Source organism: Macaca fascicularis, chromosome 1 (genome assembly GCF_037993035.2).
Source record: "Macaca fascicularis isolate 582-1 chromosome 1, T2T-MFA8v1.1".
NCBI classification, from domain to species: domain Eukaryota; kingdom Metazoa; phylum Chordata; class Mammalia; order Primates; family Cercopithecidae; genus Macaca; species Macaca fascicularis.
The window spans coordinates 86,219,259-86,241,890 of NC_088375.1; the positions used below are offsets into that span (position 1 = coordinate 86,219,259).

A 22,632-nucleotide genomic window follows, 5' to 3' on the forward strand; every position below is an offset into this window, starting at 1 on the left:
AGCTATCTTTCCATTCATCCACCATCTATCCACCATCCATCATACATTCACAATCCACCTGCTATCCATTCGTTCACCATAGAATATACTCTCTAAGCTCCTACTCTTTAGCAAGTCCTGAACCTCATGATGGGCCAGATGCAGTCTGCCTTCAGGGGATCCCCAATCTGTTGGAGGAGTTGGACATGGAGATAGTGTGTCCTTCATCCTAGGTGCCACCTCCCACTCCCAAGTCTTTAAAAGGAGACAGATGCAGTCAATTCTGTCACCTGTGGGTTTGGGGAAGGTTCCAGATGCCAGTGCCCTCAAGTTGAATGGTGAAGACAGGAAGTTTCCCAGGTGTCCTGAGCAGGGGCAGGATAGCAGGGGCCTGGTATGTTCATCAGAGTGGGCAACTGTATGGAGCAGCATGGAGCTGGGCTGTGCTTTGGCCCCTCTCTAGGTGAGGTATTCTCAGCCTGGGTGAGCTGACTCACATACAGACATCTGGCTGTGACCTTGTGGTGAGGGCCCTGGCACAGGTGTGTAAATGGGTGCCCATCTCAGACCTAGGTAGGTTTTAGGTGGTATGGTGGAAGAACTTGGGAACTTGCTGGAGACAAGAATGAAGAGTTGGTGGGGCAAGATGAGGAGGTGGTCAGATGTGCACTTGGGGAAGACAGTCAAGGGAAGACCAGGAGCTGGTGGTGGGGTGTCAGTGGTACACATGAGGAAGAGCATGGAGAGGCTTCCAGCGGAGGGCCTGCTTGGGTGGGCACAGGGGCTGATTTGCCTGTTGTTGTCCTAATGGGTGGCTGGTATCTCTGTAAGTTCTCCCCACCCACACTTCCTCACCCCATGGGATGGAAGTGTATTGTCTGGGCTTTGCCAACTGCAGTTTCTCTCTCTTTGTGAGGAGGCTCACAGGATGGTCTCGGGAAGTTACTCAGGGGCAAGCAACGATGGAGGGCGGCATCTCCGTTGCCCGATTCCAGGCAGCAGGTGGTGGAATAAGCCTTTGGTTCTGTCTTCCTCCCTTGCCTGTGTGGTGTGGGGTTCAACTGTGTGGGCAGCAGTAGCCTGGGCAAGTTCTATCTGCCATGACCACACTGAGTTTCCATCTGAGAGGTGGATGGGAGGGAGGAGGAGAGTGTGGAAGGCACAGGGCAGGCAGTGACCACAAACATGTCTGGGCAGCTCCTCGAGTTTGGGCCCTGCTGTGTGACCAGGCAGGGAGCAGTTGCCACTCCACATAAGGGCCCTGGAATTCTGGGCTGAAGGGGCCTTGGAGGACATCTGGACAAAATGCCCTCTTGGGATGGGAGAAGCATCTGCTTCCACACCCCCAGGGACAGGGAACTCACTTTCTGAGGCCAACTCCCATCTGCTCACAGTAGGAGGCCCTGTGGCTTCTCCTATCCAACCCACATTGGGTCAGATAAGGCACCAAATGCCAGAAAGAACCCCAGCCATGGGGCTTGGAGCTTGTCCATTCTGCCTTCTGAGAAGGGCATGTGTGCCTGTCATCAGCCTCCTGTGGGTGAAACCAGGCATGTTCTGAAGGGGTGTGTGGGGGTGCGGGTCTATGAGCTGAGGCTGAGCCACTCTCCACGGGCTCACTGTGGGTGGCCTCTGTGTCTCCCTTTGTGATCAGGGTAGGCCAGCTTGCCTGGGTGGATTTCTATTCCATAACCCTAGGTCACCCTCCTGGTCTGGGTGATGCCTGCTCTGGCAGACCCCAGGGTGGCCCCAGTACCAGTTACTAGCCCCAAGGCTATTCTAGCAAGTCCCACTTTTGGTGGGGGTGAGGGGACAGGGTCTCCTGTTGCCCAGGCTGGAATGCAGTGATGTGAACATAGCTTAGTGTAGCCTCAACCCCCCTGGGCCCAAGCGATCCTCCCACCTCAACTTGGTGAGTAGCTGGGATTACAGGCACATGCCTCCATGGGGTCTCACTATGTTTCCCAGGCTAGTCTTGAACTCCTGGGCTCAAACAGTCCTCCCACCTTGACCTCCCAAAGTGCTGGGATTACAGACATGAGCCACTGTGCCTGGCCAAGTCCTACTTCTGACACCAATTCTACAGAACAACACACTTACTGTTTTTCTCCTATTATACTCTCATAGCACAGAACACTCTGTGACCAGATGTGTGGGGGCCATACACCAAGCGATTCTCTAGCAGACAGCAACTGGCTGTCTACAATTCAATTCTGATACTTTCTACTTGGAGTGAGAGTCAGATTTCATAGATTAAGGGCTCAGTCCCACAAGACTGCCCCACTGCAGATGCCAGTGGGAAGTCCCACGCCACCCACACTTCTGGCTGAACAGCTATGAAATGGGGTTCCCACTTCTCCTCCTTGAGTTTGATTAACTTGCTAAGACAGCTCCTGGAATTCATAGAAACACTTGTATTGAGCAGCTATTATAAAGGATACAGCTCAGGAATAGCCATGTGGAAAAGATTTAAAGGCAAAGGATGGGGGTGGGGTTGGGCATAGACCTTCCATGCCTTTTCTGGGTGTGCCATGCTCCTAGCACCTCCATATCTTCATCAACCTGGGAACTCATCAAATCTCATTCAAGAGCTTTTATAGAGCATAATCTCTGTTCCCCTCTCCCCTTCCTAGAGGTGGGAGGGTAGGAAAGTTCCAACCCTCTAAACACTTGGCCTTTCTAGAGGTCCATTCTGATGTTGTCCAGGACCCCTACCTGAGCCACATCATTAGCATAAACTCAGGTGTAGTCAAAGGAGTACATTATGAACACTCAGGAACTTCTGAGGGCTTTAGGAGCAGAGACACAATCTATTCTTGTGCCACACCCCCACACCAGTGAACCCTAAAGTGGCCCAGTCCTGTGGATTCCAGGGTGTCCCAGCCTCGCCCTCCTTCTTACCCTCTTGTGCAGAGGCAGCGCCATGCCTGGTACGTGGCTTGCAGAATGTGGATGTCTTCGCAGGGGAGGTGGCCACGTTCTCCTGTGAGGTGTCTCACGCGGGTGGGCCGGAGGCCCGCTGGTGGCTGGATGGGACCCTGCTACAGGATGGCCCCCAGAGTGCCATCACTGTGCGAGACGGGATCTTTCACTCCCTCACGCTCTCAGGCCTGGGGGTGGCCGACTCCGGCACTGTCACCTTCCGCGCAGGGCCCCTGGTCTCCACGGCCAAGTTGTTGATGAAAGGTATTGGCCGATGGCAACCCCTGCCATGCTGGCACTTTTGTATGCTTCCTGCGGGCTCCTGGGATTAGGGATTGGCCCCCAGGGCCACAGAGTAGGCACCACTCTATGCATGCTGTCTGCCTACAGTGGCACAGGTGGGCATGGAGGGTGGATGAGAAGTCTGGGCTTAGGGAGTGGTGTAGCTGGACACCAACCCATGCCCTACTGCCTATCACCTTGCTGGCCGCACGTGCCCAGCCATGAAACCCAGTCCCTTGTGTAGCCAAAAGCAGCCCCTGCTGAGTCTACCCCTGCTGTCACCTGCTTCCTCCGCTGTGGGCTTAGGCTAGGTTTATGCCCTTCTGGGAAAGAGCTGGCCATATGGGAGTCCCCTCCCAGTGACTTACATGGTGGCTTTGCCCCCTGTGCACCCTCAAAGAAAATGTGGAAGGTTCACCTGAGTCCCGGGGCACACAGCCATTTGTGGAGCAGGATTTGTACAGTGGAGATGGGACAGAGACCCCAAGAAAGATGGCAGAGTCCTTGCAGAAGGGGCAAGCTGGGCTGGGGCTCTGGCTCCTGAGCCAGGGCCAGAGGGCATGGGGTGGGGGGACTTTGGAGGGTTTGTGTCCCTGTTGGGGCAGTGTGCCCAGGGCCAGAGGGAGGTAGAGGCAAAGGGGACCAGGAGGGGCTCCCCTGGAAAGATACCAAGCCCGACAGTGCTGTCTCCCATGGGTGGGGGTGAGGTGTGTCTGCGGTGGATAGCCCTGGGCTGTCGTGGTGGGTCCCCTTCCCTGGTCACTGCTCTGCCATTTCCTGCCACAGCTCTGCGCTTGCTGCCGCTGAAGCCTTTAATGCTGACAGCAGAGGGTGGGGATGGCTGCGGTGGCTCAGCTCCAGGGGCTGATGTGTGTCCGGCATGTTGGCCGACAGATCCCGTGGTGGAGGTGGTCAGTGCCATGCAGGATTTGGCCGTGGAGGAGGGTGGCTCGGCCGAGCTCCTCTGCCAGTACTCACGGCCCGTGCAGGCCACATGGAAGATGGACGAGCGGGAGGTGCGCACGGATGGGCACCGTGTCATCATAGAGCAGGACTGGAACGTGGCCAGGCTGACCTTCAGGCCGGCCTTGCCCTGTGACAGTGGCATCTATTCTTGTGAGGCTGCGGGCACCCGCGTAGTGGCCCTGCTGCAAGTGCAAGGTGAGGCCGCCTGGTGGGCAGCCCCAGGCCCGGGGCAGCTTTGGCACAGCTTTGGCTGTGCAGTGATAGTGGAATGGCAGGCAGTGTCTGGTGGCTCTGGGACACAGGTGGCTCGGACAGGTGGAAACAGGCCACATAGGTGGCAAGCTCGCTACACCAGGAGCTGAGCTGTGGGTAGGCGGGGCATGCACAGCTGCTGAACTTGTGGCTTCCATGAAGAATGTGTGGCCAAATTCGAGACTCCTACACGTGAACCCACAAGAGAATTAGAAAGGGAGGGGAGAGCGGAGGAGGGCAGTGGATTAGGGAGGAGGTCTCTGGTTGTTGTGAGTCTGAGCATGGCATCCTAGGGGCCAGGCAGCAGGTCTAGTAGCTCTGTTTGGGGGTGCAGAGAAAGGGGGCTGTTTCCAGACACTGAAGCTGCAGTGGGGCCATGGCAGGTAAAGCATGGCTCTGAGCCTCATGGCTGTGGTTAAGCCCAGTTGTGCGGTTGGCGAGTTTCTAGTCTCGTGAACACCTGTGAGGTTTCTCACCTGTGAGGTCAGGAACCTAGTGCCAAAGTGGGCAGGGCATGGTGTGGCAGGGGGGGGCCTGGGTGACTACAGAGGCAGGCACGGTGGCTCCACCCTGGACACTGAGTGCCCCCCTCCACATAGCTTCTGGGGAGGGGGCATTTTGTTTGATTTTTTGTAGTTTTCAGGACACTCCCAAGGGACGTGGGGATCCTGGAAGCGCAGGCATAGTCTGAGCCTCCCTCTCCCCGCAGCCAAGAACACAGTGGTGCGGGGGCTGGAGAACGTGGAGGCGCTGGAGGGCGGCGAGGCGCTGTTCGAGTGCCAGCTGTCCCAGCCTGAGGTGGCTGCCCACACCTGGCTGCTGGACGACGAACCTGTGCGCACCTCGGAGAACGCCGAGGTGGTCTACTTTGAGAACGGCCTGCGCCACCTGCTGCTGCTCAAAAACTTGCGGCCGCAAGACAGCTGCCGGGTGACCTTCCTGGCTGGGGATATGGTGACGTCCGCGTTCCTCACGGTCCGAGGTGACTGCGCTGTGCCGGCGCGGGGCGGGGCCAGATCCCACTAGAGGCTGCGGGGGGCGGATGGCAGAGGGGGCGGGGCTGGGGGGCTGCAGCTGCAGAGGGGACGTCAGTCTCCAAGACCCTCCTGCAGGAGGCTGGGCCACCCGCGCTGCAGAGGCGCTGAGGCGCTGAGGCCCTGGTGCTGCTGGCAGGGCCGGGGAAGGGAGCGGCACAAAGGGCAGGGTTTGCCAGGGGCCGGCCCCTCCCACCTGAGGCTGGGAGCCACCCGCTCCGCAGTGGGTGGAAGCCCCGGGGCCCGAGGCTCAGGAGGGGTGCACGGTGTGTTTGCTGTGCGCCGAGACCAGAGGCTCTCCGGAGCCAGGAGGGGGACGTGTCTCTGGGACCCACAGGAGGCTGGGTTGAAGGCAGGCATGACTGGGGGCCAGATGAGAGGTGTCTCCCGCGGGAGGCTGGGCTGACTTTGAGAGAGGGGTTTGCTGGGGCCGCAGGTGGGGAGCTTCGGTCTCCCAGACCCCTCCCACCCACGCAGGTGGGAAGAAGTGAGGGTCTGAAGTCCAGGCCCTGCTCCGGCCCTTGCCCTCACACCCCTTCCTCGGGCACACCCGCAGGCTGGCGCCTGGAGATCCTGGAGCCGCTGAAAAATGCGGTGGTCCGGGCCGGTGCGCAGGCCCTCTTCACCTGCACGCTCAGCGAGGTGGTGCCCGTGGGAGAGGCGTCTTGGTACATCAATGGTGCCGCGGTGCAGCCGGATGACGCCGACTGGACTGTCACCGCCGATGGCAGTCACCACGCCCTACTGCTGCGCAGCGCCCAGCTCCTCCATGCCGGGGAGGTCACCTTCGCTTGCCGCGACGCCGTGGCTTCTGCGCGACTCACCGTGCTGGGTGGGTGGTGGGCGGGCTCCCTTCTCCCTCCGCTGCAGGTCGGGTCTGGGGCCCGCCTGGCTTCCAGAGCTTGTGGGTCTGTGGGTGACCATCCCGGGCTGGGTTCTGCAGCATCTGCCCACTGCAGAGCTTGGGGTTGACTGCCTGCAGATATGGGCCTGGCCATGGGAGTCTGGGAGGCTGCCCTTGGCCAGGCATAACGATGCATGAGTCTACCACCCTGTGGGTTCATAAGGCCAAAGTCCCCTCATTCTGCTCCACCTCCCCCTCAGCTCCCCCAACTCCTAATGCAGATCTGAGCCCAGCTCTGGGGAGACAGGAGGTGCAGAGACCACCAGGGGCTCTCCACACTGGGTGGGCTCTGGGCACATATAGTCTCCATGTGACACGCAAGTGCGCCACCACGGGGCCTGGGCAGCATCCCTCACTCTCTGAGACGGGCTGGGCCACTAGGTACAGCAGCACACTGCCTTCGGGTGCAGCCACACCACCTGCAACCAGTATCAGAGCCCAGTGGCTTCCAGAGGGGCTGTTAGTGCCGACAGGGAGCCACCCCCCTGACTGGTTCCCCTTTTCCCCAGGCCTCCCTGACCCCCCAGAGGATGCTGAAGTGGTGGCTTGCAGCAGCCACACTGTGACACTGTCTTGGGCAGCTCCCATGAGTGATGGAGGCGGTGGTCTCTGTGGCTACCGCGTGGAGGTGAAGGAGGGGGCCATGGGCCAGTGGCGGCTGTGCCACGAGCTGGTGCCTGGACCTGAGTGTGTGGTGGATGGCCTGGCCCCCGGGGAGACCTACCGCTTCCGTGTGGCAGCTGTGGGCCCAGTGGGTGCTGGGGAACCGGTTCACCTGCCCCAGACTGTGCGGCTTGGTGAGTTGCTTCACTGGGGCCTGGGGAGTTCACAGCCCCCACAAGCTAGAAGAGGGAGGGGTCCCCAGGGGTGGGGCCTGCACCCTGGGTGCATCTTTGCTGATGGAGCCTGTCTTCTGTCCGTGAATGCTGTTCCCCAGCAACGCCACCGAAGCCTGTGCCTCCCCAGCCCTCTGCCCCTGAGAGCCGGCAGGTGGCAGCTGGTGAGGATGTCTGTCTGGAGCTTGAGGTGGCAGCTGAGGCTGGCGAGGTCATCTGGCACAAGGGAAAGGAGCGCATCCAGCCCAGTGGGCGGTTCGAGGTGGTCTCCCAGGGTCGGCAACAGATGCTGGTGATCAGGGGCTTCACGGCAGAAGACCAGGGCGAGTACCACTGTGGCCCAGCCCAGGGCTCCACCTGCCCCGCGGCTGCCACCTTCCAGGGTGCGTCGTCCCTGTCCTTCCAGGTTCCAGGGTGGGGAGCTTTGGTGTGGGGGTGCAGCTTGGCCTTCCTCTCACAGGCTCTCTTAGGGAAGGGTTGAGGGTCCTTATGACGCCCATCACATAGGAGAGACTAAGGCTGCGTAGGGAGATGTGGTAAACCCCATGTTGCAGAGTTTGATGGCCTAGGCCAGCCTGCCTGTCCCTGAGCAGGTCCTGGGTGGTGCAGCCCTTGGTTCTCCTATTCTGGTCCCTTTAAGCTTCTGGGCCCCTGCACACAGACATCCCCTGTACTCTGAACCCCCTGAAAACCCCAGTGCTCTGAGCCCTCCCACACTCTGAGGCCTGTCCCCTGAACTCTGAGCCTGATCCTCCCTGCATGGCAGCCAGCACCCCCATGAGTCTGGCACTCTATCCCAGAAGCAGGGCCAGAAGGGCTCAAATCAGCCCAATTTGCTTTTGCAGAGTCCTTTCCTGTTCCAGTCATCACATACCCTGTGCAGGGAGGTAGACTGTGGCCTCACTCAAAGTGGGGGAGCCAAGGCTCAGGGGCTCTGAGACTTGCAAAGATTGTGCCATCGGAAGTAGCTAGTGCCAGGTGGGGGTAGAGGCCTAGCAAGGCCACAGCCCAGCTACATACTGATAAGCAGCTGAGGTCTGGGCTGATGGCTCTGAACTAGCCCACTGACCAGTCTTTTGCCTTCCTCAGTGGCGCTGAGCCCAGCCTCTGTGGATGAGGCCCCTCCTCAGCCCAGCCTGCCCCTTGAGGCAGCCCAGGAGGGCGACCTGCACCAACTATGGGAGGCCCTGGCTCGGAAACGTCGCATGAGCCGTGAGCCCACGCTAGACTCCATTAGCGAGCTGCCTGAGGAGGATGGCCGCTCACAGCACCTGCCACAGGAGGCAGAGGAGGTGGCACCTGATCTCTCCGAAGGCTACTCCACGGCTGATGAGCTGGCACGCACTGGAGAGGCTGATCTCTCACACACCAGCTCTGATGATGAGTCCCGGGCAGGCACCCCTTCCCTGGTCACTTACCTCAAGAAGGCTGGGAGGCAAGGCACCTCACCACTGACCAGCAAGGTGAGCCCCCCCAACTTGCCCTGCAAGGAGAGGTCTGAGACCTTCACCATCCATCCATCCATCCATGCATCCATCCATCCATCCATCCAGCCATCCACTATTCATCCATTCGCCATTGATACACCCATCTATGCATCTACTCATCTATCCATCTTTTCTTCCATTCATCCACTCATCTGCCATTCATCCATCTATCCATACATCCATTCATCCATCTTTCCTTCCTTCCTTCCATGTATCTATCCATGCATCTTTCTATCCATGCATTCATCCATACACCATTCATCTATCTCTCCATCCATGCATCCATCCACCATTCATCCACCCATCCATGCATCCATCCATCCACCATTCATCCATCCATGCATGCATTTTTCTATCCATCATTCATCCAACCATCCACCATTCACCTATCCATCCATCCATGCATCCGTCTACCATTCATTCACCCATCCATGCATCAATCCATCCACCATTCTTCCATCCATCCACCATTCATCTATCCATCCATTCATGCACCCGTCCACCATTCATCCACCCATCCATGCATCCATCCATCCACCATTCATCCATCCATCCATGCATGCATCCATCCACCATTCATCCACTTATTCATGCATCCATTCATCCACCCATCTATGCATCCATCCACCATTCATCCATTCATTCATGCATCCATCCATCTAAACCACTCATCCACCCATCTATGCATCCATCAATCCATCTATCCTTCCATCCACCCATCCACCATTCATCCATCTATGCATCCATCCATCCATGCATCCACCCATCCTTTCATTCATCCAACTGCCATCCATCTATTCAATCCAACTGCCATCCATCTATTCAGGCATCCATTTTTCTGTCCTTCCATCCTTCTACCTAATCCATCCATTCATACATCTGTCTTTCCTTACTTTCATCTGTTTATGCATCATCCATCTACCATCCATCCATCCATTCATCCATCCTTCCATCCATCCATACACTATCCATCCATCAATGCATGCATTTCTTCTCTTCTGTCTGTCCACCATCCATCCTTCAATCCATGCATCTGTCTATTCTTCCTTCTATCCATCCATCCATCCATCCATGTATCCATTCCTCCTTTCATTCATTCATCCATTCATGCATTCATTCTTTCTTTCATCCACTCGTCTATGTGTCCATCTTTCTTTCCTTTCATCTATTCCTTCATCTGCCATCTATTCATCCATGTGTTCATCTTTCTTTCCTTTGTTCCATCTATTCATCCACCATCTATCCATGCACACATTCTTCCTTCCATCTAGTCATGCATTCACCCATCTGCCATCTATATACTCATCCATCTATCATCTGTTCACCATCTCACCATCTGTCCATTCATCATCTTTCTATAATCCTTCCATCTGTCCATCTATGCATGTATCCATTCATCATCCATCTACCATCCTTCCATTTGTCCATCCATGTATACTACCATCCTTCCTTCTTTTCATCTATTCACCCATCCTCCTATCTGACATGCACCCATCTACCCACTATCCATTCATGTATCTACTCACCATCCTGTTATTCATCCATCCATCTACCATCTACCCACCATCCTTCCATTCCATTCCATTCATCCATCCATCTACTATCTATCTGCCACTCCTGCACCTGTTCACCTGTTCATTCATTTGTCTGTCAGCCTGTTTACCCACCTATACAACCATACAACTCCATCCATCTGCTGTTTATCATCCATCCACCTACTCTTTCACCCATCCATCCACCATTTGTCCATAATCTATTCCTGTACTTGTTCACCTGTTTGTCTGTTTGTCTGTCAGCCTGTTTACCCACTTATCTACCCATACCACCATCTGTATAACCATTCACTCATCCACCAGCTACCCACCCACCCATCCATCTATCCATCCATCCATACACCGGTTCTCCCATTCAACCATCCATTAATTGATGTATCTCTCCATCCACCCTGCATCCATCCATTCATATACACATCTGACCATTAAAACTTTTGCCTGAAGAGTTGGAACTGGTCTCTTCATGGTGTTCTTCACAACCCTGTTCATCGTGGTCTGAGTGATTGTGTAAAGTGATTTCCAGGAAGTGGGCTTGCATTTTGGAAGGTGCTGTCAGACATCTAGGTCAAATTGAAGCTAGTGTTGGTCCAATTGGTAGGAGGAAAAAGGGCATACTGGAGCAAGACCTGGAGCTGCCCCTGCCATGCGTTCCACACCAGTTGTGCCCAGTTCCTGGCCTCAGATTCCCTATCTCACCATGACGTCAGGCTCTGTGCCCACAGGTTGGGGCCCCAGCAGCCCCCTCTGTGAAGCCACAGCAGCAGCAGGAGCCGCTGGCTGCTGTGCGCCCACCGCTGGGAGACCTGAGCACCAAAGACCTGGGTGATCCCTCAATGGACAAGGCAGCTGTGAAGATCCAGGCCGCCTTTAAGGGCTACAAGGTCCGGAAGGAGATGAAGCAGCAGGAAGGGCCTATGTTCTCCCACACATTTGGGGACACCGAGGCACAGGTAGGGGATGCCCTGCGGCTGGAGTGTGTTGTGGCCAGCAAGGCAGATGTGCGAGCCTGCTGGCTGAAGGATGGTGTGGAGCTGACCGACGGGCGGCACCATCACATCGACCAGCTTGGGGATGGCACCTGTTCTCTGCTGATCACTGGCCTGGGCCATGCTGATGCTGGCCACTACACCTGTCAGGTGAGCAACAAGTTTGGCCAGGTGGCCCACAGTGCCTGCGTGGTGGTCAGTGGGACAGAGAGTGAGGCCGAGAGCTCCTCTGGGGGTGAGCTGGACGATGCCTTCCGCCGGGCTGCCCGGCGGCTGCACCGGCTCTTCCGCACCAAAAGCCCGGCTGAGGTTTCAGACGAGGAGCTCTTCCTGAGTGCAGATGAGGGCCCTGCAGAGCCAGAGGAGCCTGCGGACTGGCAGACATACCACGAAGATGAGCATTTCATTTGCATCCGTTTTGAGGCACTCACTGAGGCCCGCCAGGCGGTAACTCGCTTCCAGGAGATGTTTGCCACACTGGGCATCGGGGTGCAGATCAACCTGGTGGAGGAGGGGCCTCGGAGGGTAGAGATGCGCATCAGCAAAGAGGCCCCCGCCCCTGTGGTGCCTCCAGAGCCATTGCCCAGCCTACTGACTTCTGATGCTGGTGAGTCTGCACACAGCCTCGGTCTGGGGTCACGAACCAGGGTGCAGAGGCAGGGAGAGGCAGGGGAGAAGGATCCAGAGTCTGCTGCAAGCTTAAGGGGTTACCCGTGCCCACCATTGGGTTCTTTGCAGGTGCAGCCCACTGAGGTGTGAAAAGCCCTGACTTTGAAGTTAAATAGAGCTGAATTTGAACTCCAACCCTGTCTCTTACTAACTATGTGCTTTGGGGGAAGCTGCTTAGCATCTCTGTGCCTCAGCTTTCACATCTGTGAAATGAGAATGGGGATGCAGTTCTACCTTGGTATACACAGAGGATGGATTTTAGAACCCTTATGTGTACCCAAATCCACACATACTCAAGTCCCCAAATCAGCCCTGCAGAACCTATATATATGAAAAGTCAGCGCTATACAGGGTTTTGCATCCCACAGATGCTGTATTTTTTTATCCAGTTTGGTTGAAAAATATCCACACATAAGTGGACCCATGCAGTTCAAATGCATGTTGTTCAAAGGTCATTTGTGTTCACTCTCTAGAATTTTTTAAAAAGGAGACTCTGAAACCTGTATAAAATGCTGCACTCCTCATGGTCCAGTCTGCTACTGTTTCCCATTCCAGCATCTAGGAGTAATTAAAAAGCCATTTCCTTATTTACTTGTATCTCTCTAGGAATGTTAAAGAGGGTAGGATGAATGACCCACAGTGTTATTTCTTGAAACTTCTCTCCAATTTTGAGCCTCTGCCTTGCTGCAAATCCCTCACCTGCTCCTCCTGGACTTACAGGCCACACAGTCTTTATCTTTGCTTTACCTCCCTTTTCCTCCCTGTTTCCAACCCTTTATCGCTTTTGCCTCAGGGCAGCTTGGGAACCAAGCTGGCAAACAGAATTCTTAGAGAACAAGGAAGAGAGAGAAGCTTAGCAGGCAAAGATACCATTCTTTTTAGCTGTCAGGGTCTATGAACACTCCCATATGAATGATTGCTCTGTACATCATATGTGTCAAACCATTCATCTGGTGGCAACTTGCATGTATGTGGCAGCCGGACATGATCATTGTTCCCTGGGGCTAAATCACCCATCTATCCCAGCCCCGGTGTTCCTGACCGAGTTGCAGAACCAAGAAGTGCAGGATGGGTATCCTGTGAGCTTTGACTGTGTGGTGAGAGGTCAGCCCATGCCTAGTGTGCGTTGGTTCAAGGATGGGAAGTTGTTGGAGGAGGATGACCACTACATGATTAATGAAGACCAACAGGGTGGCCATCAGCTCATCATCACAGCCGTGGTGCCAGCAGACATGGGTGTCTACCGCTGCCTGGCTGAGAACAGCGTGGGTGTCTCCTCCACCAAGGCTGAGCTCCGTGTGGACTGTGAGTACTGCGTCTGGTTTGGTGTCTCCAGGGTGGGTGGTGTAGGGGCTCCTGAGTTGGTCTTGAGGATGATTCAGAGAGCATTCGTCTCAGGCCAGGCAGGATTTGGGGCCTCAGAGTCTTGTGGCTGATGGAAAGCTCTCTGGGAGCTAGGGCCAAGACAGGCCCCCAGTCTGGAGCCCCTTGGGGTAAGGGGTTGAGGGATCTCATCTCTGTGAGAGGCATCCTGGCTGGAACAGAGACCCAGGAAGGTTTGGAAGTGGACCTCATGGAGTAAGGTGAGGGGGTCAAGAAGGGTGAGTCCAGCCTACCCCAACCACTCCCTTGAGGTCCCTTTTGAAGGCTGTCAGATGGCTTGATCAGGAAGCCTCTCAGGAGAAGCTCAAGGGCATGGTGAATGGTTCATGGCACTGTGACTGGAGGGCAGTGGTATAATCATAGCTCACTGTAACCTCAAACTCCTGGCCTCAAGTGATCCTCCTGCCTCAACAAAGTTTTTAAATTTTAATAAAGTACAATTTACCTACTTGTTCTTTGGTTGCTTGTGCTTTAGTTGTCATTTCTAAGAAATTATTGCCTAATCCAAGGTTATAAAGAGTTAAACACCTATGCCTATAGTAACTCATATATTTAGGTCTTTGGTCCATTTTGAGGTTTTTTTTTTTTTTTTTTTTGTATATGAAACGAAGTAAGGGCCCAAGTTTGTTCTTTTAATGTGGATACCCAGTTGTCTCAGCACCATTTGTTGAAAAGACTATTTCACCATTGAATTGTCTTGGAATTCTTGTCAAAATTTGATTTTCTCTAAATGTATGGGTTTATTTATGGACTCTAAATTCTGTTTCATTCATCTAAATGTCTTTCATTATGCCAGCACGACACTGTCCTGATTACAGTAGCTCTGTATTGGGTTTTGAAATCGGGAGGGTAAGTCCTCCAACTTCCTTCTTTTTCAAGATTGTTTTGCCTATTCTGGGTGCCTTGCATTTTCATATGAATTTTAGGATCAGCTTATCTCTTTCTTCACAAAAATTCTCTAGGTATTTTTTAAAGATTTTTTTAAAAATAACTGGTTATGAGTAATTTGATTATGATGTTCTTTGGTGTACTTTTCTTCATGTTTGTTGAGGTTGGACTTTGTTGACCCTCTTAGAACTGTGGGTTTAGAGTTTTCATTAAGTTTGGAATTTCTGTGACCATTATTGCTTCAAATATTCTTTTCTTCAATTACGTGTATATTAAGATGTATTATTATTATTTCTTCAAATATTCTTTTCTTCATTTACCTGTATATTAAGTCACATGGAGTGTGTACAGTTCACTAATGCTCTTTTCACTTTAAAAAATTCCTGTATCTTTCATTTTGCATAGTTTTTATTCATGCCTTTATGTCCACTGTCTTTTCTTCTGTAATATCCATCCTATTAATCTCATTCATTTTATTATTTGTCTCTATAAGTTCTACTTGAGTTTTTTAAAATATATTCTACATCTCTACTTAACCTTTTGAATGCAGAGAATACAATTCTAATACCTGTTTTCATGTCTCCTCTACCAGTTCTAACATCTGCATCAGTTCTGGGTTGGTTTCAGTTGATTATTTTCTACTTTATGGGTCATCTTTTCCTGTCTCTTGGTATGTCTGGTGATCTTTGATTGAGTGCCTGACATTGTAAACTTTACCCTGTTAGGATATTTTGTATTTCTGCCGATCTTCTTGAGCTTTGTTCTGGGATACAGTGAAGATACTTGGATGCGATTTTATTCTTTGGGGCCTAGCTTTTATGATTTCTTTGGTGGCTCCAGAGCAGTGCTCAGTCTAGGGCTAATTATTTCCCACTGCTGAGGCAAGAACTTTCCTGAGTACTCTACTCAATGCCCTTTGAGTTAGGAATTTTTCTAGTCTGACTGGTAGAACCAGGAGCTATTCCTGGTACTGTTTCCTCTAATCCTTTCAGGTGGGTCTTTCCTCACATGCAAATGCTAATCAGTATTCTGCTGAGTCCTTGAGGCAGGTCCTTTCTCTGTACTGCTTTCTTTTCTCCAGCACTTTGTCTGTGAACTCTAGCTGCCTTAGTCTCCCAGGACTCTGAGCTCCATCTTCTCATCTCAAGGAGTCTGCTGGGACCTACCTCAGTTTCCCTTCCCTGAGTCTACAAATTCAAGGCAGGAAACTGGCGCAATCATAGGGCTCATCTTTGTTTCCCATGTTTAGGAAATCCCTGTCCTGGCCTGGTGCACTTTGGCTCATGACTGTAATCCCAGCATTTTTGGAGGCTTAGGCAGGAGGATCACTTGAGCCTAGAAGTTCACGACTAGCCTGGGCAACACAGTGAGACCCTGTCTCTACAAAAAAAATACAAAAAAATTAGCCAGGCATGGGGCTGTACATCTGTAGTCCCAGCTGCTTGGGAAGCTAAGGCAAGAGGATCGCTTGAGCTGGGAGGTTGAGGCTGCAGTGAGCTATGATTGCACCACTGCACTCCAGCCTGGGTGACAGAGTGAGGCTCTGTCTCAAAAACAAAAAAAGAAAAGAAAAGAAAAGTAGAGACATAGAATATATTTTATTTAATTTTTTTTATCTCTCAAGATTTATTTTTCAGTTCTTTTTCTGTTAAGTTATTGGGGTACAGGTGGTATTTGGTTACATGAGTAAGTTCTTTAGTGGTGATTGGCGAGATTTTGAGGCACCCATCACCTGAGCAGTATACACTGCACCTTATTTGTAGTCTTTCATCCCTCGCCCCCACTCCCATGCTTCCCCCCAAGTCCCCAAAGTCCATTGTATCATTCTTATGCCTTTGCATCCTCATAGCTTGGCTCCCACTTATCAGTGAGAACATATGATGTTTGGTTTTCCATTGCTGAGTTACCTCACTTAGAATGATAGTCTCCAATCTCATCCAGGTCAGTGCAAATGCTGTTAATCCATTCCTTTTTATGGTTGTGTAGTATTCCATCCTATATATATACCACAGTTACTTTATCCACTCGTTGATTGACGGGCATTTGAGGTTGGTTCCATGATTTTGCAGTTGTGAATTGTGCTGCTATAAACATGCGTATGCAAGTGTCTTTTTGAAATAATGACTTATTTTCCTCTGGGTAGATACCCAGTAGTGGGATTGCTGGAACAAATGGTAGTTCTACCTTTAGTCCTTTAAGGAATCTCCACACTGTTCCATAGTGGCTGTACTAGTTTACATTCCCACCAGTAGTGTAGAAGTGTTTCCTGACCACTGCATCCACACCAACATCTACTGTTTTTTAATTTTTAAATTATGACCATCCTTGCAGAAGTTAGGTGGTATCACATTGTGGTTTTGATTTGCATTTCCCTGATGATTAGTGATGTTGAGACAGAATATATTTTAAAAACCCAAGTAGAACTTCCAGAGATAAAAAATCCAATGGATAGGATTAATAGCAAGTAGAGAAGAAGATTATAAATTTATTACAGAAGAGGGCGGGCACGGTGGCTCACGCCTGTAATCCCAGCACTTTGGGAGGCCAAGGCGGGCGGATCATGAGGTCAGGAGATCGAGACCATCCTGACTAACACGGTGAAACCCCGTCTCTACTAAATATACAAAAAATTAGCTGGCATGGTGGCGGGCGCCTGTAGTCCCAGCTACTCGGGAGGCTGAGGCAATGGCATGAACCCGGGAGGCGGAGCTTGCAGTGAGCCGAGATCGTGCCACTGCATTCCAGCCTGGGCGACAGAGCAAGACTCCGTCTCAAAAAAAAAAAAAAAAAAATATATATATATATATATATATATATATATATATATATATATATATATATAACAGAAGAAAAAAATACATCATTCAAGGACATGATAGAAAGAGGATGAGGGAGGTCTCTGGGGTCCCTTCTATAAGGGCAGTAATCCCATTCATGGAAGTTCCACCCTCATCACCTAATCACCTCCCAAGGGCCCATCTCTTCATCCATAGGGGGTTAATATTTCAGCATATGGTCTTTGGGGGGCATCTCAACATTTAGTCCATAAAAGAGGGTAAGTCCAACCTCAGTCACTCCATCTTGACTAGAAACACAAGTCCTAGCTGTTTGAGACCTGTATCTTTTCATCCCATTATTCCCTAGTAGGATGGAACTGGAATGTTCTACCACTATCACTGTTTCTTCTGAGGCCTCTGGATCATTCGTTATTAGTTTGTCATGTCAAAGAGGCTTGTAGTTAGTTATAGGCCTTGAAGTATGGGGCTGGTAATAGCTGGGGGTGGAGAGGCTACAATATCACTATTCCCCCTATGACTTCCTAGCTCCCAAATCTAAGTGGCTTCCAGGCAAGGCTCCGTAGTCAGGACCTCTGAGGGCCGAGGCCATCCTGGTGCAGGAGCTCGTGCTGGGGCAGATGGGATGGCAGGCCTTGCTCCAGTTCCCCTCTTCCTTCCCCAGTGACAAGCACAGACTATGACACTGCAGCGGATGCCACGGAGACCTCATCCTACTTCAGTGCCCAAGGCTACTTGTCCAGGTAGGAGCTGCCAGAGGTGGGCTGTGCCCCACGGACTGACGTTGCAGGGCCTCTTGGGGAGTGATGCTGCTGGGTGAGGGCAGGGCTTGGTCTGACAGTGTCCAATCCTGGAGCCTTCCTCCAAGCCCTGGCGGTCTCTGTCAGCAAACAGGGGCTTCCAACGTCATCCATGCCCAAGCCCCTCAGCACCCCGCCCGCCCTGCTCCCCTCACTGCCCTACTTTCTGGCTGACCCCTTTTCTGTTCTCCTGCCAGCCGGGAGCAGGAGGGAACAGAGTCCACCACTGATGAGGGCCAGCTGCCCCAGGTGGTGGAGGAACTGAGAGACCTCCAGGTGGCCCCTGGCACACGCCTGGCCAAGTTCCAGCTCAAGGTGAAAGGTGAGAGGGAGAGGGAGTGGGGACACGGCCATGGCAGGATGGAGGCCAAGGAGCCGTGCCCCGTCAGCTACAATTGAAAGGAGACCCCAGCAACAGGGTCAGGCAGTCACTCTCCCTGCTGCCTGGGTGCTGGAGGCCGATACTCCATCACTGGTGGTGTGGGGGTGTTTGAAGGACCCTCTCTCCAGGCCTTCATCTGTCTCCCATCTGGAGGACACAGTGCCCGTGGGTGGTAGCCCAGGCTGACCACTCCCCCTCCCGTGGCCCAGGCTACCCTGCTCCCAGATTATACTGGTTCAAAGATGGCCAGCCCCTGACCGCATCTGCCCACATCCACATGACTGACAAAAAGACCCTGCACACCCTGGAGATCATCTCAGTCACTCGGGAGGACTCTGGCCAGTATGCGGCCTACATCAGCAATGCCATGGGTGCCGCCTACTCATCTGCCCGGCTGCTGGTCCGAGGTGGGTGCTCTGAGGGGCTGGGCAGAGACTTGGGCCCTGGGCAGCATCCTGGCCAGGGCTGACATCCCCTGCACACCTTGCCATATCAGGCCCTCAGCGGCGGTCCCTGGTACAAAGTGGCACAGGTGGCCAGAAGTTGGCCCTTCAGGGAGCGGGTGTGCAGCCCTCTGTCCTGACTAATGGGCAGGCTGGAGGTTGAAGTTGACCCAGGAAAGTGGGTAAACATTGAGGCTCTAGGTAAATCCACGCACAGCCAGAGCCAGTGTAGCTTGGGACTAGAGGACCCTACTTCCTTATTGTTCAAAAAGTTCTGAGCACTGAGAGTTCATTCCAAGTTTCACCCAAACCCGTCTTGCCACTGCTGCAGCTTTCCCCAGCGTCCCCAGGTGTGAGTCCTCTGCCGCTCTGGGCAGCATTATTTGGTTGTGTGCTGGTTCCAGTGTCGGGCCACAGAGTCCGTGGCAGGGTGAGGGTGGGTGGTGGGGCATTGGGTCTGGTCCATGCAGCCTGTTGCCTCTGTCACCAGAGTGTGTAAGTTGCAGGGCTTCATGGCCCAGGTTTCAGGCAGGGGTTAGGACGTTTGCTTGGGGAGCAGCGCTGCCCTTGAGTTCCCTCACTGCAGGGGGTAGAACTGCTGGGCTCCCGCACAGCGCTGAGTAGGAGCCATGGCGGGGTCCTGTGTGTGCTAGGTGTCTGACTCTAGTGCCTCTTTCAGGCCCCGATGAGCCAGAAGAGAAGCCTGCATCAGGTGAGGCAGCCCCAGACGGGCAGGGAGAGGCCAGGTGGCCATGGGTGCTGAGGGCCTGACCCTAGGGCTGACCGCAGTGGAGGTGTGGGTGGCCATGGGCTGGCTCAGGGAGGGCGCACCTAGGAGACAGCCCGGCCGAGGGAACAGTGTGGTGCTGTCCAGGTGCTGGCTGTGGAGAGCCACCTGGGGGCCTGCAGACATCATCGGGGGCCAGGAAGCAGGCGGTAGGGACTGTGCCAAGGTCTCTGCCAGCCACCCTGTGCCCCCTAGATGTGCATGAGCAGCTGGTGCCACCCCGAATGCTGGAGAGGTTCACCCCCAAGAAAGTGAAGAAAGGCTCCAGCATCACCTTCTCCGTGAAGGTAGAAGGTAAGGCATTTCCTGTCCCCTGCTGTGGAAAGATCACCCCTGGGGGATGGGACCGAGGTGCCCCCTCCCCACTCACATCATCCTGAGGGAGGGCCACAGACAGGGCTCCACCTCCAGAGGCCCTGCTCCTGGCGGGGTGCACTTACCACCTCCTGCCCGCCCCAGGACGCCCGGCGCCCACCGTGCACTGGCTCAGGGAGGAGGCTGAGAGGGGTGTGCTGTGGATTGGCCCTGACACGCCAGGCTACACCATGGCCAGCTCTGCACAGCAGCACAGCCTGGTCCTGCTGGACGTGGGCCGGCAGCACCAGGGCACCTACACGTGCATCGCCAGCAACGCTGCCGGCCAGGCCCTCTGCTCCGCCAGCCTGCGTGTCTCGGGCCGTGAGTAGGGGGTGGGGGGGTGGAGGGCTGGGGCATGGGAGGTGGGCACTGGGTAGCTTTGGAGTCTCCTTGGGGCACACTGCCCATCACCACCATCTGGGCTGGGACCCTGTGGGACACCCTCCTTCCTCTTCTCATTCTCTGACAGCACCAGGGAGACCCCAAGACGGGTCAGGCCCTGGTGGTGCTGGTGGTTTTGAGCCTCAGAGTCCCCTCTGGGCCCAGGACCCGTGGGTTCTGCACCGCCGGCTCCAGGGACTTTTCCTGAAGCCCCCTGCATCCTGGGCCTTGCTCAGCCCCTCTGAGGACAGGAGAACCCCTGTTCTCCTCCCATCACTGTTGGGGTGACCACAGGCCAAGAGTGGGATGGGGAGGTGAGCTTGGGCACAGCCCCTGCTCAGGGCTTGAGGGACCCAGTCCAGATCTGGAATCAGACGTGCCGGGGTTGGGAGCACCGTCCTGATGGTTTGCCCGGTCCTCCCTGACAGTGTCTAAGGTGGAGGAGCAGGAGAAAGTGAAGGAAGCACTGATTTCCACTTTCCTGCAGGGGTAAGTGAGGGTTGCCCCTGGAGGCTGTTCCAGTCAGGGCCAGGGAGGATGCTCTAGGAGTGGGGGATGGGACAGCGCTGCCCCTGGGAGAACACCTGTCCCAGAGCGTGTCCTGGCTCTGCCCCATGCAGGCCGTGTGGTTTGGGCCAGCTCTCTTCCTTCTCTGCACCTCAGTTTCCCCATTGTAAAGCGAAGGCTTCTGTTGGGCCTCTCTGGTATGGAGCCCCTTTCTCTAGTATCTTGGTCTGTTGTCCCCAGACCCTCTTTTTGTCAGGAGCTTCTGCATAAGGACAGAGGGTGGTGGGGTCCAGCCCAGGCCTCTCAGGACACCCCCTTTGCCCGTTTAGGACCACACAAGCCGTCTCAGCACAGGGGTTGGAAACTGCGAGTTTTGCCGACCTTGGTGGGCAGAGGAAAGGTACAGTCAGGCTGGGTGCATGCCTGTGAGGGGCCAGGGTGATCCCCTGATGCTGGGATCAGGGAGGAGGCTGCCCGGGGGTGGCTCCAGGCCTCAGAGGCCCCTCCTGAGCAGCACAGCACTGAGACACCTCCTCACACAGCCAGGACCAACCCGTGCCTGGACTTCAGGCTTGATTAGTGTCGGAACCATGTCTGATCCCCATGGATCTGGGAGCCTGCGGGGTCCCTGGGCCAGCCCTGGGCACAGAGCTCACATCCAGCGGGCTGTGTAGATACCAGGGTCTGGGTAGAACTCCTAGGTGCTGGGCACTGAGAACAGAGGCAACACAGCCCCGCTTTGGACCCATGGCCCCTTCTGCAGCCTGATGCCCAGGTCTGGCCTCTGCTGACTCTGTCCCCAATGCCCCTCATCCACTGTCCACTGGCAGTCCCCACCATGCCCTCTGTCTCTGGACATTCTCAGCCCGCTGGTCGTGCCTCGGCTTGACACTCATGAGCCAGAGTGACTCCTCATCCTGGCCAGTTGCCACTGGCCTCCCGCCTTGCCAGCCACTGAGTCTCATCATCTCCCTGCTAGACATCAGCACCATGCGGGGGAGGCTTGGCTGTTTGTTCACCATTGGCTCCCAGGGCCCAAGATGGGCCTACAGCATGGGGTGCTTGGTACACATCTGAGGGGCACGCAGCAACCTGAGCAGAGTGTTTGTATCCCCAGGAGAGCCTCTGGCTGCCAAGGAGGCCCTCAGACACCTCTCCCTTGCTGAGGTGGGCACAGAGGAGTTCCTGCAGAAACTAACCTCCCAGATCACTGAGATGGTATCGGCCAAGATCACGCAGGGTGAGGGGCAGCGGCCCATGTGCCAGGGTCACTGGGATGTGTCCGGGGTGTTTGCCCTTCCCCTGAGCCCTGGAAAGCCAGAGGCAGGCCAGGGTGTCATGATCCTTGCACCCCCAGCCAAGCTGCAGGTGCCTGGAGGTGACAGCGATGATGACTCCAAGACACCATCTGCATCCCCCCGCCATGGCCGATCACGGCCATCCTCCAGCATCCAGGAGTCTTCTTCAGAGTCAGAGGACGGCGACGCCCGAGGCGAGGTGGGCAGCTGGAATCCTCTGGGAGCAGGGCAGGGAGAGGCCCTGACCTTCCTGAAGAGAAGGTGAAGGGTGGGGAGGGGCTCAGAGGCAGGACTCCCATGGGACTTTAGGGAGGTGGGACCCCAGCAAGTTGCAGGAACTGGTGAGAACAGGATCTTCTCCACACGGCGTCCTGTGGAGATTTGCCTTCCTGGAGAGCCATTTGTTTAGTTCATTCATTCGCTCCTTCATTCCTTCAAAGGAGAAAGTGTCTCAGGCCTCCAGTGTACCAGGCACCCTGTTAGGGCTTGGAGTGGGTGTGGAGACGGGGAGAAGGTAAACAAGTAACTGAGTGTAGGCAGTCCAGGCCTGGAGACCCCAGGGCTGTGGTGACCTCTAGGGGTGGGGTTGGGGCAGGGGAGGTCTCTCACATTCCTGCTGTTCTGTGTGGGACAGGAACCAGGCGTGTGCATGCTGACTGGGGATCCCTGCCCTGTGGCTCGGGATCTCGGCAGGCCCAGCTGGCACCTCCCGGGTCTCACCACTTTAGCACCCCCACCCCC

The 22,632-nt window shown here is 54.5% G+C and overlaps 1 protein-coding gene across 34 annotated transcripts in view; it reads left to right on the forward strand.

Annotated features, from left to right (window-relative positions):
• The window catches only part of OBSCN (obscurin, cytoskeletal calmodulin and titin-interacting RhoGEF), a 160,225-nt gene that overhangs the window by 95,626 nt on the left and 41,967 nt on the right, over positions 1 to 22,632 (forward strand). For 28 of the 34 annotated variants that reach the window (XR_012433894.1, XM_074038204.1, XM_045398300.3 and 25 more), the window contains 19 exons: positions 2,893 to 3,165; positions 4,078 to 4,344; positions 5,111 to 5,383; positions 5,992 to 6,267; positions 6,849 to 7,136; positions 7,277 to 7,558; positions 8,265 to 8,638; positions 10,938 to 11,808; positions 12,897 to 13,175; positions 17,601 to 17,679; positions 17,934 to 18,058; positions 18,328 to 18,525; positions 19,241 to 19,273; positions 19,544 to 19,642; positions 19,808 to 20,026; positions 20,515 to 20,575; positions 20,923 to 20,993; positions 21,711 to 21,833; positions 21,951 to 22,090. Coding sequence is in view for 33 of the 34 variants with exons in the window: in XM_074038204.1 (XP_073894305.1) it covers positions 2,893 to 3,165; positions 4,078 to 4,344; positions 5,111 to 5,383; positions 5,992 to 6,267; positions 6,849 to 7,136; positions 7,277 to 7,558; positions 8,265 to 8,638; positions 10,938 to 11,808; positions 12,897 to 13,175; positions 17,601 to 17,679; positions 17,934 to 18,058; positions 18,328 to 18,525; positions 19,241 to 19,273; positions 19,544 to 19,642; positions 19,808 to 20,026; positions 20,515 to 20,575; positions 20,923 to 20,993; positions 21,711 to 21,833; positions 21,951 to 22,090 (4,331 nt within the window). In the remaining variant the exon portion in view is untranslated. The remainder of the gene's footprint in view (positions 1 to 2,892; positions 3,166 to 4,077; positions 4,345 to 5,110; positions 5,384 to 5,991; positions 6,268 to 6,848; positions 7,137 to 7,276; positions 7,559 to 8,264; positions 8,639 to 10,937; positions 11,809 to 12,896; positions 13,176 to 17,600; positions 17,680 to 17,933; positions 18,059 to 18,327; positions 18,526 to 19,240; positions 19,274 to 19,543; positions 19,643 to 19,807; positions 20,027 to 20,514; positions 20,576 to 20,922; positions 20,994 to 21,710; positions 21,834 to 21,950; positions 22,091 to 22,632) is intronic. The other 6 variants (XM_074038288.1, XM_074038300.1, XM_074038316.1 and 3 more) reach the window with 2 other exon arrangements.